This window comes from Ailuropoda melanoleuca, chromosome 16, assembly GCF_002007445.2.
Source record: "Ailuropoda melanoleuca isolate Jingjing chromosome 16, ASM200744v2, whole genome shotgun sequence".
NCBI classification, from domain to species: Eukaryota; Metazoa; Chordata; class Mammalia; order Carnivora; family Ursidae; genus Ailuropoda; species Ailuropoda melanoleuca.
The window spans coordinates 7,198,964-7,218,510 of record NC_048233.1 but is presented as its reverse complement, the minus strand read 5'-3'; the positions used below and the strand labels follow the sequence as shown (position 1 = coordinate 7,218,510).

At 43.9% G+C, this 19,547-nt stretch overlaps 1 protein-coding gene across 10 annotated transcripts in view; it reads left to right on the top strand.

The window, feature by feature from the left end:
* Positions 1-12,103: 12,103 nt before the first annotated feature.
* The window catches only part of VAMP1 (vesicle associated membrane protein 1), an 82,952-nt gene continuing 75,508 nt past the window's right edge, over positions 12,104-19,547 (top strand). For 3 of the 10 annotated variants that reach the window (XM_011228735.3, XM_034645108.1, XM_034645109.1), the window contains exons 1-4: positions 12,190-12,476; positions 15,420-15,546; positions 15,733-15,891; positions 16,570-16,621. In XM_011228735.3, the coding sequence (XP_011227037.1) occupies positions 12,475-12,476; positions 15,420-15,546; positions 15,733-15,891; positions 16,570-16,621 (340 nt within the window). In that variant the 5' untranslated portion in view covers positions 12,190-12,474. Of the gene's footprint in view, positions 12,477-15,419; positions 15,547-15,732; positions 15,892-16,569; positions 19,254-19,547 lie in introns of those variants that run through there. The other 7 variants (XM_019802791.2, XM_034645105.1, XM_034645106.1 and 4 more) reach the window with 7 other exon arrangements.

Sequence of the window (19,547 nt, the reverse complement as noted above, 5' to 3'; positions counted from 1 at the left end):
GCCTCGCCCCCAGCTTGTGCTCCCTGCCTGTTGCTCACTCTCTCTCTCAAATAAATAAATAAAATATATATTTTTTAAGATTTTATTTCTTTATTTAACAGAGAGAGAGAGCCAGCCAGCGAGAGAGGGAACAGAGGCAGGGGGAGAGGGAGAGGAAGAAGCAGGTTCCCAGCAGAGGAGCCTGATGTGGGGCTTGATCCCAGGACTCTGGGATCATGCCCTGAGCCAAAGGCAGATGCTTAATGACTGAGCCAGCCAGGTGCCCCAAATAAATAAAATCTTTTTTTTTTAAAGATTTTATTTATTTATTTGACAGAGATAGAGACAGCCAGCGAGAGAAGGAACACAAGCAGGGGGAGTGGGAGAGGAAGAAGCAGGCTCATAGCGGAAGAGCCTGATGTGGGGCTCGATCCCAGAACGCCGGGATCACGCCCTGAGCCAAAGGCAGACGCTTAACCACTGTGCCACCCAGGCGCCCCCAAATAAATAAAATCTTAAAAAAAAATCATGTATGTAAATTAGAAGTTCATGAACAGAAAATAACACATTTTGCAAAAACAAGCAATTTATAACGTCTATGGCTGGGGAGGGGACTAGGGGAAAAAAAGATTAAAAAAATGAAACAAATCTTCCGATGGATAAGTAAAGATCATGTGGTGTCCCAGAAAACAATGTTCTATTTTTGTCTTTAGGGTTATTAATATTCTAAGAAACATATTTATTTATTCCTGTTGGTTTCTTAAACTTATCAGTGTTTATTATAATAAGTCAAACTTTACACACTCTCAAGTACCTTTTGGTATTCTCACCACCTATTACACAATCGTGTAATACATATGTACAATATATGTACGTTCATTGCTGGTTTGGGGTATATAATAAAAGGTAGGGGCGCTTGGGTGGCGCAGTTGTTAAGCGTCTGCCTTCGGCTCAGGGCGTGATCCCGGTGTTCTGGGATCGAGCCCCACATCAGGCTCCTCTGCTGGGAGCCTGCTTCTTCCTCTCCCACTCCCCCTGCTTGTGTTCCCTCTCTTGCTGGCTGTCTCTCTGTCAAATAAATAAATAAAATCTTTTTTAAAAAAAAAAGGTAGTTCAAGATAGCTGTACATATTAAGTTTTCTGGGGCTGCCATAACAAAATACACGACTTTGGTGGCTTAAACAACAACAATTTATTGTTTCACATTTCCAGAGGCATAGAAGTCTGAGATCAGTGTCAGCAGGATTGGTTCTCCTGAGGGCTGTGAGGGAGAATCTATTTCACGCCTCTCTCCTAGCTTCTGGTGGTTTGCTGGCAATCTTTGGTGTTCCTTGTAAACATATCAGCCAGCTCTCTACCTTCATGTTAAAATGGCATTCTCCCTGTGTGTGTGTCTCCAAATCTTCCCATTTTATAAAGATACTAGTCATACCAGAGTGGGGCCCCCTCTACTCCAATATGACCTCATCTTAACTAATTACATCTGCAACAACCCTATTTCCAAATAAGATCACATTCTGAGGTACTGAGGGTTAGGACTTCAACATAAAAAAAGTTGTTTAAAAGATTTTATTTTTAAGTAATCTCTACACTGAATGTGGGGCTCAAACTCACAACCCCAAGAGCAAGAGTCACATGCTCCACAAACGGAGCCAGCCAGGTGCCCCGGGACTTTAACACAAAAATTTTTAAAGGACACGATTCAACCCATAACAATAGTCTTCAGTCTCCCCAGTACACACATATACCACACTGGTATATACCACTGGCATACATATATCTATCAATGTATCTACCACCTTCTTTTGCTTTTGTTGTTAGTTCTTGAAATTCATGATTCCTTATAGCTTCAATAGATTCTCAAGGTTTGATCTTGGAAGAGGAAGCCAGTGGCCTCTATTAGTTATCTTGTCAGGAAACTGGATTTACACTTCTCAATCCCCTCCTTTCTCATTAACCCTACACCCCACTCCTCTTCATCATAGTTATCACAGCATTTTAGCTTAAATCAGTAGGCAGTGTCTACATTTTTAGGACCATGTCAATATTGTTTACCACATAGTGTACTGTGGAATAACTTGTGTTTCTTATTTAAAAACTCTATATCTTTATTGAGACACAATTTGCCCAATTCAAAGGCTTTTAGTATAGTCACTGAATTGTACATCCATCATCATACTCAATTTTTGAACTTTTTCATCATTACTCCAAAATGAAACCCTATACTCCTTAGTTGCCACCCTCAATTCCTCCTCCCTCCCAGTTCTAGAGAGCCACTAACCCACGTTCTGTCCCTATAGATTCTTGCCTATTCTGGATATTTCATCTGAATGGAATCACACCATATTTAATCCTTTGTGACTGGTTTTTTAAACTTAGCACAGTACTTTCAAGGTCATCCATGTCATAGCATGTAACAGTACTTCATTCCTTTTTATTGCTGAATAATATTCCATTGTATGGATATACCACACCATATTTACCCATTTATCAGTTGGTGGACATTTGGGTTGTTTTTAGTTTTTGGCTATTCTGAATAATGTGACCTATGAACATTCGTGTAACAAGGTTTTGTGTGGACATTTTCATTTCTCTTACGTATATACCTAGAAGTGGAATTGCTGGGTCACATGGTAACTCTATGCTTAACCGTTTGAGGAATTGTCAACTCTTTTCCAAATTGGCTGCATTATTTTGCATCTCTACCTGCAGTGTATAAGGGTTTAATTTCTCCACATGTTTGGCAACACTTGGTATTATCTGTTTGTTTGTTTGTTTTTCATTATAGCCATTCTAGTGGTTGTAAAGTAGTATCTCGCTATGGCTTTGATTTGTATTTCCCTGATGGCTAATGATGTAAGGCATCTTTTCTTGTGCTTATTGGCCATTTGCATATCTTCTTTTGAGACGTAGAACTATGTTTTCTTTTAAGACTTTTATAGTTTTAGCTCTTACATTTAAGTTTTTGATACATTTTGAGTTAATGTTTGTGTATGGTGAGGTAGGCAACCAAATTCATTCTTTTGCATGTTGACATCCAGTTATCCCAGCAGCACTTATTGAAAAGATTATTCTTTCCCCCATTATATGGTCTTGGCACCCTTGTTGAAATCAATTGACATAAATGTGAAGTAACTTCTATTTCTTATTTAACTTTTTGTTTTTCCTTAAGTTAATAATTGTCTTTTTTGGGTATAATTTTCTATGTATCTATCTCCATTTTTTCCCATATGTCTCATCAGACCTGTAAAAATACTTGTTCATATTATTTTTCAAATATTTAAACATGTCAGATACTTTATCAATTTTTTTTCTCTGGAGACTTTCCTGCAGTTTTTTCTATCTTCTTATTTCAGTCAGGACACTTTGTTTCTGGGTCTGTGGCACAGCTACCATTCCAAGGATTTTCTTTCACTAGTTCTGTGTGTGGATCCAGCATTCCATTCCCTACATCTATTGCCTTCTTCTTTCTTGTTTGGCAGAGTGCATCTTGTAGTAGCCTACTTGAAAAGAGAGGTAAGAATTTGATGCTGAAAAAAGTCTATATTCTACCTTTTGATATATATGGATCTTATTTTTTTATATTGACCTTATATTGATAGTTTGGTTGGTATGGAATTCTAGACTAATGATCATTTTTCTTCAGAATCTTAAAGGCACTGTCACATTGTCTTCTATCTTCTAATACTGTACTGGGATGCATTCTGATTCCTGTTCCTTTTTTCTCCTTTTTTTTTGAATTCTTTTAGGATCTTCTCTTTTTCCATAATATTCCGATTTCATAAAAATGTGTCTTGGTGTGCTTCTTTTGTCTTTGCGTTGGGCACATTATTTAATCCAGAAGGATTTGTTCAATTCAGGAAATTTTTCTTGTATTTCTCTTATAATCCTGTTTTCTCATTTTATCTCATATCCTGTTTTCTCTTTTTAGAACTCCTATTAGTCAGACATTGGACTATTTGGCTTGATTTTCTAACTTTCTTATTTCCTATCTCTATCTCTGTTGGCTCTTGCTCTTGGAACCTTGTTCCTTATTTGTTTGCAATTTTTGACCACAATTTATATTTCTTGGAACTGTATCTGTGGAAATTCCCCAGGGCCTACATTGAAGATGAGCTCATCCAGAGAGGATTGCATTGCTTCTGCCTGGTGCTTGGTGGCACTATTAACCTAAAACGACTTTAAATTCTTGCCATTTTGTTTTTAGGAAAGAAAAATAAAAGATCTCCACTAGGCATCTAGGTTCTAGGCAAGCAATTTTCTATGAAGTCCCCTAGGGCAGTGTGGGTGTTAGTATATTTTAAACCCACTCTTACATGACAATATAGGGTTTCTGACTTTATGGTGGGGACCTTCTGTTAGATTTCCAACCCTAGAAAATCCCTGAGCTCTGTCTCTTATGCCATGGTGGCATCTGGTGAGGCCATCACCATGTCTAAATTCAACTTTTTAGCAAATGCCCATAAGGCAAAACAGATTTCAGTGCTCAGCTTATCTCTCTGAGTACCAGCTTTAACTTCGTTTTTGGTCTACAAAGTCTTTATTTTCTTGTCAGTTCATAAATGCATTTTAAAAAATAACCTTTGAGGCAAAAAATCTAGAATAACTAAAACAATTCTGAAAAAGAAAAATAAAGTGGCAGAAATAATTCTATATGATGTTAAGGCTTACTATATGGCTATAGTAATTAAGACAGTGTATTATTGGCAGAAGGAAAGACATACAGATCAGTGGAACTGAATAGAGAACCCAGAAATAGACCTGCACAAATATGCCTAACTAATTTTTTTTAAAGATTTTATTTATTTATTGGACAGAGATAGAGACAGCCAGCGAGAGAGGGAACACAAGCAGGGGGAGTGGGAGAGGAAGAAGCAGGCTCATAGCGGAAGAGCCTGATGTGGGGCTCGATCCCATAACGCCGGGATCACGCCCTGAGCCGAAGGCAGACGCTTAACCGCTGTGCCCACCCAGGTGCCCCCCCCAACTTATTTTTTAAAGGGAAATAATAACACCTTTTTATTTTTTTTCTTTCAAGTTTTTATTTATTTAAAAAATTTTTAAAGATTTTATTTATTTATTTGAGAGAGCGAGCATGAACCGGGGGAGGGAGGGCAGAGGGAGAGGAAGACAGAGAGGGAGAGAAGCAGACTCCCTGTTGAGCATGGAGCCTGATGCGGGGCTGCATTCCAGGACCCTGAGATCATGACCTGAGCTGAAGGCAGGTGCTTAACTCATTGAGCCACCCAGGCGCTCCTCAAGTTTTTATTTAAATTCAAGTTAGTTAACATATACTGAAGTATTGGTTTCAGGAGTATAGTTTAATGATTCATCACTTACATATAACACTCAGTGCTCATCACAAGTGCCCTCCTTTTTTTAAAAAAATATTTTATTTATTTATTAGAAAGGAGTGGGGGAAAGCATGAGCCGGGTTAGGGGCAGAGGGAGAGGGAGAAACATACTCCCCGCTGAGCAGGGAGCCTGACATGGGGCTCAATCCCAGGACCCTGAGACCATGACCTGAGCTGAAAGCAGCCGCTTAACCAACTGAGCCACCCAGGTGCCCCAGCAGGTGCCCTCCTTAATGCCCATCACCCATTTAGTCCATCCCCCCCACCCATCCCCCCTCTAGTAATCCTCAGTTTGTTCTCTATAGGTAAGTCTCTTATGGTTTGCTTCCCTCTCTGTTTTTATCTTATTTTATTTTTCCTTCCCTTCCCCTATGTTCATCTGTTTTGTTTCTTAAATTCCACATACGAGTGAAATCAAATGGTATTTGTCTTTCTCTGACTGACAGATTTTGCTTAGCATAATACACTCTAGTTCTGTCCACTTTGTTGCAAATGGCAGCATTTCATTCTTTTTGATGGCTGAGTAATATTCCATTGTGTATATATACCACCACTTCTTTATCTGTTCATCAGTCGATGGACATCTGGGCTCTTTCCATAATTTGGCTATTGTTGATAGTGCTGGTATAAACATTGTGGTGCATGTGCCCTTTTGAATCAGTATTTTTCTATCTTCTGGATAAATACCTAGTAGTGCAATTGTTGGGTCATAGGGTAGCTCTATTTTAACTTTTTAAGAATCTCCATACAGTTTTCCAGAGTGGCTGCACCAGCTTGCATTCCCATCAACAGTGTCAGAGGATTCCTGTCTCTGTATTCCAAAATCTGTTTCCCCCCCGAGTTGTTAATTTTAGCCATTCTGACCATTCTGAGGTGGTATCTCATTGTGGTTTTGATTTGTATTTCCCTGATGATGAGTGATGTTGGGCATTTTTTCATGTCTGTTGGCCATTTGTATATCTTCTTTGGAGAAATGTCTGTTCATGTCTTCTGCCCATTTCTTAACTGGATTATTTATTTTGGGGGTGTTGAGTTTGATAAGTTCTTTATAGATTTTGGATACTAGACTTTTTTTTTTTTAAGATTTTATTTATTTGACAGAGAGAGACAGCCAGCGAGAGAGGGAACATAAGCAGGGGGAGTGGGAGAGGAAGAAGCAGGCTCTTAGCGGAGGAGCCTGATGTGGGGCTTGATCCCATAAGGGATCACGCCCTGAGCAGAAGGGCAGAAGCCCAATGACTGAGCCATCCAGGCACCCCTGGATACTAGTCTTTTATCTGACATGTCATTTGCTAATATCTTCTCCCATTCAGTAGGTCGCCTTTTAGTTTTGTTGATTGTTTCCATTGCTGTGCAGTAGCTTTTTATCTTGATGAAGTTCCAATAGTTCATTTTTGCTTTTGTTTCCCTTGCCACCAGAGATGTGTCTAGTAAGAAGTTGCTGTAACCAAGGCCAAAGATTTGCTGCCCATGTTCTCCTCTAGGACCCTGATGGTTTCCTGTCTCACATTTAGGTCTTTCATTCATTTTGAATTTATTTTTTGTGTATTGTGTAAGAAAATGGTCCAGCTTCATTTTTCTGCATGTGGCTGTCCAGTTTTCTCAACACCATTTGTTGAAAAGACTGTCTTTTTTCATTGGATATTCCTTCCTGCTTTGTTGGAGATTAGTTGGCCATAGAGTTGTAGGTCCATTTCTGGGTTCTTTATTCTCTTCTATTGATCTATGTGTCTGTCTTTGGGCTAGTACCATACTGTCTTGATGATTACAGCTTTGTAATACAGCTTGAAGTCTGGAATTTTGATGCCTCCTACTTTACTTTTCTTTTTCAATATTACTTTGGCTATTTGGGGTCTTTTCTGGTTCCATACACATTTTAGAATTGTTTGTTCTAGTTCTGTGAAAAATGCTAGTATTATTTTTGTTGGGATTGCGTTGAATGTGTATATTGCTTTGAGTAATATAGACAATTTAACAATGTTTGCTCTTCCAATCCATGAGCATGGAATGTTTTCCCATTTCTTTGTGTCTTCTTCAATAACTTTCATTAGTGTTCTATAGTTTTCAGAGTACAGATCTTTTACCTCTTTGGTTAGGTTTATTCCTAGGTATCTTACAGTTTTTGGTGCAATTGTAAATGGGATTGATTCCTTGATTTCGCTTTCTGCTGCTTTGTTACTGGAGTATAGAAATGCAACAGATTTCTGTATGTTGATTTTATATCCTGCAACATTGCTGAATTTGTGTATCAGTTCTAGCAATTTTTTGGTGGAGTCTTTTGGTTTTTTTACATAGAGTATCATGTCATCTGCAAATAGTGAAAGTTTGACTTCTTCCTTGCTGATTCGGATGCCTTTTATTTCTTTCTGTTGTCTGATTCCTGAGGCTAAGACTTCTAGTACGACATTGAACAATAGTGGTGAGATTGAATATCCCTGTCGTGTTCCTGACCTTGGGGGAAAAGCTCTCAGTTTTTCCCCACTGAGGATGATATTAAGTGTGAGTCTTTCATATATGGCCTTTATGATGTTGAGATATGTTCCTTCTCTCCCTACTTTCTTGAGGGTTTTTCTCAAGAAAGAATGCTGTATTTTGTTAAATGCTTTTTCTGCATCTATTGAGAGCACCATATGGTTCCTATCCTTTCCTTTATAATGTAGTGTATCATGTTGATTGATTTGCAGATATTGAACCACCCTGCAGCCCCAGAAATAATCCCACTTGATCGTGGTGAATAATTCTTCTAATGTACCATTGGATTTGATTTGCTAGTATCTTCTTGAGAATTTTTGCATCTGTGTTCATCAGGGATAATGGTCTGTAACTCTCCTTTTTAGTGGGGTCTTTGTCTGGTTTTGGAATCAAAGTAATGCTGGCCTCATGGAATGAGTCTGGAAGTTTTCCTTCCATTTCTGTTTTTTGAAACAGTTTGAGAAGAATAGGTAATAACTCTTCTTTAAATGTTTGGTAGAATTCCCCAGGGAAGTCATCCAGCCCTGGACTGTTGTTTGTTGGGAGATTTTTGATTGCTGATTCAATTTCTTTGCTGGTTATGGGTCTGTTCAATTTTTCTATTTCTTTCTGTTTCGGTTTTGGTAGTTTATATGTTTCTAGGAATTTATCCATTACTTACAGTTTGCCCAATTCGTTGGCATATAGTTGCTCATAATATTATCTTTTAATTGTTTATATTTTTTTCAGTGTTCATTGTGATCTCTCCTTTTTCATTCATGATTTTATTTATTTGGGTCCTTTCTCTTCTCTTCTTGATAGGTCTGGCTAGCTAGGAGTTTACCAGTTTTGTTAAGTCTTTCAAAAAACCAGTTCCTAGTTTTGTTGATCTGTTCTACTGTTTTTTTTTTTTAATTTCTATATCATTTATTTCTGCTCTAATCTTTATTATCTCCCTACTTCTGCTGGCTTTAAGCTTTATTTGCTGTTCCTTTTCCAGCTCCTTTAGGTGGGCTGTTAGGTTGTGCTGCCAAACTGGTTTTTGACAAAGGTGCAAAAGCAATTCAATGGGGGTGCCTGGGTGGCACAGCAGTTGAGTGTCTGCCTTCGGCTCAGGGCGTGATCCCAGCGTTATGGGATCGAGCCCCACATCAGGCTCCTGCTATGAGCCTGCTTCTTCCTCTCCCACTCCCCCTGCTTGTGTTCCCTCTCTCGCTGGCTGTCTCTCTCTGTCAAATAAATAAATAAAATCTTAAAAAAAAAAAAAAAAGCAATTCAATGGAGGAAAGTTTGCTTTCTCAACAAATGGTCCTGGACCAATTGGACATCCATAGGCAATAAAATGAACTCTGACCTAAACTTTACACCTTATACAACAATGAACTCAAAATAGATCACAGACTTAAACGTGAAACATAAAAATATACAACTTTTAGAAAATAAAATAAGAAAAAAATCATCAGGGTCTAAGCTAGGCAAAGATTCTTAGACTTTACACCGAAAGTATAATCCAAGGACAAGCTGGTAAATTAGATCTTAGCAGAATTGAAAACCTTTGCTCTATGAAAGATCCCTTTAAGAGGATGAAAAGACAGGCGCACCTGGATGGCTCAGTCGTTAAGCGTCTGCCTTTGGCTCAGGGTGTGATCCTGGGGTCCTAGGATCGAGTCCCGCATTGAGCTCCTCTGCTGGGAGCCTGCTTCTTCCTCTCCCGCTCCCCCCGCTTGTGTTCCCTCTCTCACTGCTGTCTGTCTCTCTGTCAAATAAAGAAATAAAATCTTTAAAAAAAAAAAAAAAAGACCGGGAGAAACCACTTAGCAGACAAAGTACTTTATCTAGAATATTTAAAGAATTCCCAAAACTCAATAGTAAAAAAAAAGGAACAACCAATTAGAAAATGGGCAAAGGGCATGAGCAAACCCTTCACCAAAGAGAATATATGGATGGCAAAAAACACATTAAAACATGTGCAACATCCTCAGCCATCAGAGAAATGAGAATTAAAACTACAATGATATATCACTACAGGCCTATCAAAATGGCTAGGATAAAGAAATTACTGACAACACCAAATGCTGGTGAAAATGTGGAGAAACTGGATCCCACATACATTACTGGTGGGAATTTAAATGGTAGAATGACTCTGGGAAGCAGTTTGGCAGTTTCTTCTAAAACTAAACATGCGATTACCTTCCTACCCAGGAATTGCACTCTTGGGCATTTATCCCAGGGAAATGAAAATTCATGTTCATGCAAACCTGTACATGATTGTTCATAATAGCGCCAACCTGAAGTCAGCCCAAATGTCCTTTAATCAGGTAGATGGTTAAAGAAATTATGGCTTCATTCTACAGAATACTACTCAGCAATGAAAACTATCGATAAGTTGGTTGGATTTCAAGGGCATCATGGAGGAAGGGCTGCTTTTTGAACAAATGGTCCTGAAGCAATTGGACATCCACAGGCAAAAATAGGAAAAAAGCCAATCTTAAAAGGTTTCATACTGTATGATTCTATTTATATAACATTCTATGAAGTTATAGAGATGGAGAAAAAATTAGTGGCTGACAAGTTGTAGGGATGGGGGGCAGGTGTGGCTATAAAAGGATATCATAGGGAACCCTGTAGTAATGTCATTGCTCTGTCTGGTGATTGTGGTGGTGGTTACGGGAATCTACACACATATTGCATAAAACCACAGACATATGAATGCATGTAAAACTGGTGAAATACGAATAAACTCTGTGGATTGTACCAATGTTAATTTCCTGGTTTTAATACTGTACTGTTACTACTGTGGGGAACTAGGTGGTGGGAGATAGGCAAACCTCCCCGTATTTTTTTGTGGGCCACCTCATGTGAATCTATAATTATTTTTCAACAAGTTGAAAAACATCTTAATTTTTAAAAAATGCACTGATTTTTTTAAAAAATGCACTGATTTAAAAAATGCACTGGTTTTTCTCCAAGGGAGATTTGGTGGGGTTTAAGGGTTTACGCAGGGTTATGACATTTGGATAGATCTTCCTGGTGGTTTCTTAGAGGATGGATATGAGGGAGGGCAAGACTAGAAGCAGAAAGATTTATTTCATTGATTCTAGGAGGCATTCCCCCCCCCCCCATGTTAACATCTAAACTGGGATGTTTCATTGTAACTATAGCCAGAGAGTAGTCAGTCATACTGTATTTGTCATACCTACTCAGAAGAATCAAAACTTGCGAAATGGGTGTTTGAGGCTTGGAAGAAAATTCCAGAGACAGAAGAGGAACATTCTTTTAGAAAATGCTGCATCACCAAAGCCCTTGATGGAATGCACAGAGGACTACATTGTGTGAAAAATCACGGACATCTAAAACTAAGTTAAAAAAAAAATCATAAGAGGCTCTGAATGTGACGTTTTGGGAATATTTTTACCATGTTACTCTTTTTAAATTCCTTTTTCGTACGCACAAGAGTGAACTATTATAAAAATCTGTATCTATATAAATCTACACTTTCAATAAATATAAAATAAAAATTGGGAGTGATAAGAAAGCGTGATGTCAGTTTATTTGCTACCTTTTTTTCTTAGCGGGAGCTAAAATAATGGTTAAGCTTTACAACTGATGGCGTCCAGGCAAGGGATCATAGACTAAAGTGAGAATAGGACCGTGATACGATGGGAGCGAATTCTTGAAAAACTAAGAAGGAAAAAAATCGACTCCATTTAGTGAACTATCAGAGGTGGGGTACAGATGAGCCGGTAAGGAAATCTACGCTGGTTTCCAGGTTTTTGGTTTGGGCAACTGAGTCGACGTGGTGACCTACGCGGGAGGGATACGAAGGGCGGGCTTGTAGGGGGAGTTCGTTTTAGGATACATTGCGTGAGGAGCTTGCTGGCTCGGTTGAAGGGAAAAGATGAATGAAGCTTTCGTAATTGCTCTGGAGCGACCGAACCCCGCGCCCGGTACTGGGTCGCGAGGGGCCGCGGCTTTGTGTCGGTGGATTCTACACCTCAGAGCTCTTTGTGAGGGATGGAAAAGTAGGGCGCAGCTCCGGGCAGCGCTGAGCGTACCCCTGTGAGTAAACCGCGGGACCTCCTCGTTACCTAGCACTTCGGGGTCTGGGCGACAGTGAGCAGGGGCCCGCCAGCGGCTATGATTGGCTGGAGCCTCTGGCGCCCGGGGCCGTGGGCGGGCCCGGATTTCAGGAACTGCTCAGCGATTGGCTGGCAGGTACCCAAAGGGCCTTAATCGAACTGTTGGTGCCGCCCTTTCAGAGAGCAGTCGCGTATTTCCACTCAGCCATGTAGGTTAGTTAGACTGGTAAGCGAACTCTGTTGTAGTGGTCGGTGAACGATCCCCCCGGCAACTGCTGGGGCCCGGCGTCGGGACTGCGAGGAGAGCTGGGATTGGCCAACTTGCAGGGGCGGGGCGGGCTGGGCCTTAGTCGGGCTTGGCTTCTGGACCGGCGCCTGTCCTGGGCGTCGATTGGGCCGCCGGATTGTCAGCGTTACTGGGAGGCGTGGCCGACGCTAATAAAGTGTGGGACCCGCGCGGCAGCTGCGGTAACTTCCACCGCAGCTAGAGCTCCGGGTGGTCAGGTGGAGGCGGAGCTTGGCGGCTCCGTAGACTTCAGCCGCAGCGTTTCCCGGCCAGGTATCTGGCCCCAGCCTTAGGAGACAAGACGGATCCCTCCTCCGGCACAGAAATGTGAGTTGACTCTGGTGTGGGGGGTTCGACACCTCCTTGCCAACTCCCACCCCCAGCGCCGCACTCTGCGGGACGGAAAATGGCGCATTGCAGCAGCTGCGGCTACGCGGGGGAACCACCGCCGCGCGCCGCTCCCAGACCTGGCCGCCCCTGGGGAGGGAGGGCAGCACCCCCTTCCTGCAGCAGCCACAGCCAGCACTCCACGGGCGGGGTAGGGGCGTGGGGGGGGTCCCACCTTCATGGCACTGTCTCCTTTCGCTTGCGGGGCGCCCGGTTCAGGTTTCGGTAATAGTGAAGCCCGGGACAGGGCGAAGGTGGGGCATGGAGGGACATCGTGGGGGGAAGGGGTTCGAGACCCTTTCTTGTCTGATCGAATCTGTACGTAGGGCCTCCGGAAACAGTAATGGGTGCATCTGCCAGTTAGTAACTTGAGTTGCCCTGCAATCTCCGGATTTATGTATGCCCCTCGCCCCAACTGTGCCTGTTACTCTACTCGTCCACCCCCTTTTGCCAGTGAGCAAAGATCCAGAAACTTAACTGACAGTTCTTTGGCGCCAGGTGAGCAGCTCAGAAAGACTCAAGGGGCAGTGGCATGTGATTCCAAGCAGCCATTCATCTCAAGGCCACCTGTATACGAGGTGTTTTCCTGTCATCGGATCTTAGCCAAGTATTTGGAAGAGAAATAGAACTGAGGATCTCTGCCTTCCCCCAACAGTTCAATTTAGTCTCTGACTGTCTTCAACACAACCCCCATACCAAGATCCTGAGGGAGAACTGTGTCGAGACAAATGAAGTATATCCCTGGCAGGACCACCATATGTTTAATAGAGATTTTTCTTTCTTATTACTGTCTGGAGTCCTGGCTTCTCCTAGATATATTTGTGTTGCTTCTCTTAGTGACAAAAAAGGGAAAAGATTTAGTTATGTGACATATGGGTTACGACTACCCTTGGATGTTTTATTGCTGACTGTTCCCAACTCCCAACAAATAGTAAGTGAAATGGTCCCTTCACACGCTTTATAATCATTTCGCTTTTTCTCTATTTGATTTCTACAGTTTTAACTGTATGTGCTCTTCTGTGCATTTTGGCCAAGACCTAAGATTCCATTTCCCCCCTCCCCCACACTTTGGAGAGGAGGGGGATGGACTGGTTCCTAATAGCACGCATGTGGGATGAACTGAAGGAAATGGAGAAAGCATGACTAGCAAGGCATCACGAGGTCTCTGACCTTAATTGTGTCATTGGTGCCACCATCCTGGACTGCTTCCAAGACCAAATACTGGCTGCTACGTACTCACTGAATTTTCCACCTTCAGAGAATGAGATTGCTTAGCTCAGTAGTAACACAAGTCTTTTGGCTTCCACGGATTTGTATGTTTCTTTCCTTTGTGCTTTAGAGGGAAATGAGAAAGTGATTTCTTTAATGGGGTTGAGTTGGGTATAATCTGCTAGTAAAGCCTCTCTGAAGAGTTATTCTCTATCTTTTTAGACCTAAAGAAATTCACTTAGGGAGGAAGAATTTTCTGGGTATCAGTTCTATTGTGGGTAATTAAGGCATTTCCTTTTTGGTGACTTGTGATGATTTAATTCCTAATGCATTTACTCTTGGATTGCTCCTGTGAGGTATGTTTTGTGAGATTCTGCTTCTGTTTGAGTTCTTACTATAACTTCTCTTCTCCATCAAGTTTGAGAGCTCTCCCTCTGTCGGTGGGTTCTTACTTGGGAGAGAAAATCTCATGCCTTAGGTTAGATTTCTGGGAATTCTTTAGGAGATGAATTTAGCTTCCATGTGTTGGGACATGGAAAGGAGTTTATCTTGAAGACCCCACACTAGATTCATCCCTTCGAAGGGTAAGGGAAAGAAAGAACAATCTCTGTGTGTAGTTGTGTAAACCAAGATTTCTCTTTGGGGCATAAAGAACTAGGGAAGCCTCCTGAGACTTGACGCCAAATCTAGAAAAGGAAGGGACACGATGTCTATGATACATGTATATTGAGGACTGTTACCCATATTCTTGCTTCCTGTCTGTGCTCTTGGAACAGTTTCATAACTAACACAATTGCCTGGCGCCCTAGGTCTATCTAAGTGAAACACCCATCTTCTCGGCCAAAAACAAAGCAGGCGAACAGTACTGACTCAACTCTACCTACAGAAACCTTGCCTTTGGTGATTCTCCAAGTTGTCCTTACAACAGCTCTGATATACTAATCATTGTGTGAAACAACTAATAGCCGGTTTCCTCTAAGCAGGGTCTGTCAACTTGTTTGTCTTCTTTAGGCTTTGTGTAAAAGAGCTGCTCAGTCTGTAGGCTTTAGCCTTTTGTATGAATTTCTCCTAACCTGGATAGGAATTTTCCAGTTCGACTTCATGTGAAAGGCTTCTTTCTGACAGTGAAGGAAGTGTCACTTAGTCCAAGGCTGGCACATTTGTCCCTGTAGCCATTGTGCCAGAGGATGTTTGAATTTAGGTCAAAGGATAGCCCCAAACAGGACTCTTTTTTTTTTTTTTAAAGATTTTATTTATTTATTCGACAGAGAGAGAGACAGCCAGTGAGAGAGGGAACACAAGCAGGGTGAGTGGGAGAGAAGAAGCAGGCTCATAGCGGAGGAGCCTGATGTGGGGCTCGATCCCACAACGCCGGGATCACGCCCTGAGCCGAAGGCAGACGCTTAACCGCCGTGCCACCCAGGCGCCCCCCAAACAGGACTCTTGATGCCACCCTGGATGTCCCTTAACCCCACCTAAATGCTGTTACAGGATCTTTCATCTTTTGCTTCTTCCTCTCTGCTGCATCTCCCTACTTGGTGTCACCAAGCAGTTAGAATCCCTTCTAGTTGCGTGTAGCCTCGTCACTATTGCGTTTGTGATACGGGACGAGAACGCACGTGATTCCTTTCTTGTCTCGGTTACTCTGTGTACTCGGCCCGCTTCCCTCCACAGGTCTGCTCCAGCTCAGCCACCCGCTGAAGGGGCAGAAGGGACTGCCCCAGGAGGGGGTCCCCCTGGCCCTCCTCCTAATACGACCAGTAACAGACGACTACAGCAAACCCAGGCACAAGTGGAGGAAGTAAGTGGAGAGCTTTTTCTCTGACAGTTTCCAGATGATAGAAGTTTAGAAACTTTTTTTTTTTTCCCTAATAGAGGGGTAGCTAAAAGCTCTGGGAGTTACACAGGGCCAGACTTGAGATTCCGTTGTTTTTACCCCTGTCTCTAGCAGAGAAGCGTACTAGCTCTGTTTCTGCACCCCCCTCAGGTGGTGGACATCATGCGTGTGAACGTGGACAAGGTCCTGAAGAGGGATGAGATACTGTCACAGCTGGATGACCGAGCTGACGCCTTGCAGGTGGGAGCGTCACAATTTGAGAGCAGTGCTGCCAAGCTAAAGAGGAAGTATTGGTGGAAAAACTGCAAGGTGAGTTTTCTTGTCCTCAACTCACAGAAGGCAAGAAAACCCTCAGATTCTCCCTTCCTCACCTCTGGTGGCGCAGGGTCTCTGCCCTGCGGAACTCTGTGGAGGAAATCAGAAAGCCTCCTTGAGATGCAGTACCCAGAATTGGCCACCAGGGTAGGCTAGAGTACTCAGAACCACTGACTGGGTGCCAGCCGGACCCTGAGGAGCTCGGGGTGGTCAGTCAGGCTGCTTTTCCCAAAGACCCCTGGGAAATTCTCGCCTGGTCCTTCCGCACACACAGCCGACATCGACACAATGGCTAGGGAAGGTATATATTTAAATACTTGCAGCTTTTAGGAATGAGCCGAGTACTTCACGGTGAGTAATGAATCAACTAAAGATCCCAGGTCTGCACCTCCACTGGTGTTCCTTTCAAAGCCTCCAGGCGAGAGGAGCTCAGCAAAATGGAGCGAGCTGCAGATGCTCTGTGTCTGGGAAGCCTCGGCTGTGGTGCAGGGGTGGTTGTCTCATGGGGAACAGGAGGCTTGGGCCCTCCCCGAGAGGCCTGTCTCCTGGGTGATGCATGGTTTCTTCCGCTGTCCCGAGGATGGAGGAAGTTCTTTTTCCACCTTTCTAGTGGGAACATCTCTTTCCTCTTCCCCAAATCCAAGGACCCATTTTTGGTCAATGTTTCCTCAGATGATGATCATGCTGGGAGCTATCTGTGCCATCATCGTGGTAGTTATTGTAAGTAAGTATCGCTGAGGTTGCTGGTGGGGTGAAGAGGTGGGAAGGTCCTGGAATCTTCTCCCAGCCCTGCCTACCTGCCTGCCTGCCTGGGGAGTGGGGCTGCTCTGACTGAGGTACGGAGATCGCTGCTGTGGGATCATCACCTGGTTCGGGAGGGAGGAAGGGCAAAGACAAGGGACTTCCTTGATGGACAAGCCTTCCCTCTGCAAGATCCCATGGGAAGATGGTCCTTCCTGTTCTGAGGAAGTGGGGCTGTGCTGTTTGTCACTGGCTTGGGTCAGAGGGAGACCACAGGGATGGGACACCTGCAACTGAAAGGCCTGAATGTCTAGTAACTTGATGTAATTTGCCCTCTTGTTTTCTCCTGTCTCTTTCTCTTTTCCATCTGGGACTTCCTGATTCCTGTGTCCAGTCTACTTTTTTACTTGAGAATGTGCCACCCCTTCCGTGTTCTCCATTGCCATCCAAACTCACATCCCTCTCCCTCTGTTTGCTCTCTCAACAAACGTCTCCATTTACCTTCCTCCACCCTGTCCTGGCTTCTCCATCTCCCATTCCTCCTTTTCTGTTGCTTTCATTTGCACTGTGTCCCTCAACACTAGAAATGCTGCTCGTGGCACAGTCTTGAAATAACTCCCTGAAGAGCCGTGGCTGGCACCTCCCTACTCCGTTCTTATGTACTCTTCAGTTCCCCCAAAGCCAAAAAGAGTTGGAGGCCAAGAGAAGAAGAAGGGGTGTAGCCGAGGTGACGAGCCCAAGAAGGTGCCAAGATTGGGGGAAGAGAAGGGTGTTGGTGCCGATGGTGTCACTAGGAAAGGCCAGGCCGCTGGCAGGAGGGCCTGGGAACAGCTAGGAGAATGGCAGCTCACTCAGGACTGCCCTGGTCACTTGGGGCTCTTCTCCTAGGCCAGGCCTGAAGAGGAGCCTGGGGTGGGCCCAAAGTCCAACTTGGTTCTGGGGTAGTACCCATTCAGAAAGTCAAATCTGTTTTTGCAGTTATTTCTGATCTGTTAGTCTGAGATTTTCTGTGTTGTCAGGGATCTTACGGCCTTTTGCTTTGTTTTCCGGAGACCTTTAGAACATACGTTAATTGCAAAAGGACTGGCTTCATTCCCATCCTAGAAGCAGCCACCTAAACTCATAGCTATAAGGGGCTGTCTCTCGTCCACGTTTTCTGCGGCATTCTGTATTGTTCATGAGAGCACCAAGTAATTTCATGTAGCCAAAGCTGGGTGCTCTGAGTTCGTTTTAATTGTTGGCACAGATAAAGAGAGAATGAGTGTTAATTGTAGAGAGACAACGAGTCAAGGGCCTAATCTGAAACTAACAAGGGAAGCCACTTGTTGCCTGCTTGTTGGGGAGGGTCCTGCTGGTCCCTTCCCGTTGATAAAGTGTGAGGTGTTAGAAATGAGGATCCTTGTGGGCTCTTGGGGACTCCTTTCCTCTACCCCAATCCCATGTACTTACCAAAGACAGGGATGAGGCAGGAGGTCCTTCCTGAGGCTGGCCTTTTCTGAGTATTCCGAGAAGTCCAGTATACCCGCCAACCCGGTGTTGGGTGGAGGCGGGACCAGCTGTGGACAGGTACGCGTGTGCACTGCTGTGGTGTCATGGGCCCTCTCATCTGGAGCCACCCATCTATTCTTCCTGCACTGTGCTCCCCTTCTGAACCACCCGTACCCTTCTGAATTCCACTTTGCCTCCTTTCCTTTCCTCACTGCATGGTTTGTGGGGGCAGACAGTGGAACCTGAGGATAGGAGGCAATAGCTGGGCTTTAGGATAGTGTAGGGAGTGGGACAGACCCAGGTGTGAGGGGAGGAGGGAGGCTGGGAGCAGCAAGGGGGAGCACCCGTGACCCCTTATTCCTCCCGTCCTCTGGCCCACAAGCTGGAAGAGGCTGAGGCTGAGGCAGGCTGGGCCAGGTCTGGATGCTCCCTTTCCATGCAGCAGCATTTCATTGCGCAAAACCATCCTTCCTCTCCCTTTGCCCCTGTTTCCCACATTCCCTTCGTTCTGCCCCAGGGCAGGACTGAAGAGCTGGAAGAAAGCAGTCAGTGTACCCTCCCAACGGCCCCCCTCGAAGGTCTCCACTCTCCTCTGGGCTCCTCCTTGCCTAATGCAGGGGGTCACCGCTGGAGAAGAACCACCACTGTCCTCGATGTGTCCCAAGCCTGGAGCAAATTCGCCCTCTTGGCCCACCCAGCCCTGTCACAGGAATTCTTTCCTGGGCTTCTGTCCCTCTGAGTCTCACCAGATGTAGTTGGGTTTGTTCTTTTGGGGATGTTTGGCCTTCTACTTTCTTTCTCACCCCACCCTGTACCCTCTTCTGTGTCTTTGCTGTCCCTCTTCCTCCCACCACCCATGTGCATGAGCAAATATGCAACCAAACCCCGGGACTTTGCAGTCAAATGAAGCCGAGCTTCCCACATCCCCTTCTTCCTTGGTTTGCCATGAGGTGGTGTGGGGTTTCCACTGTGTGTCTGTCATCACTTCTGTCTTTTTTCCTACTCCCAACCTCATACTTGTATAGAATAATAACCGTTGTACTTCCACCGAAGGCATGTGGCATATTTACCAACTTCATGTACTCTGAACAAAGGCAAAAAAATATAAATTCCTACCACTAAACTGACTTGGTTGTTGTTTGGGTTGGAGTAAATGAGGGGCGGGGAAGGGGTTGTTTTCCTTCTACAGTGTGATGTTGCATGAGGCCGGAAAGCTGGCTTATGTGTGCCATGTGGCGTTCTCGAGATTAAAGATCCGTGTGTTGGCAGAGGAAGTGGTCTCCACTCTGCATTTGTACCTAGCGCGGCCCCAACTCTTCCAGTTGCTAGTGAGAGGAAGTGATGGCAGGAAGTCGAGGGGGCATCTCAAATATCACATCAGAAACCACTGCAGGTTTTCTCAGACACCTCCCCTCTACCTC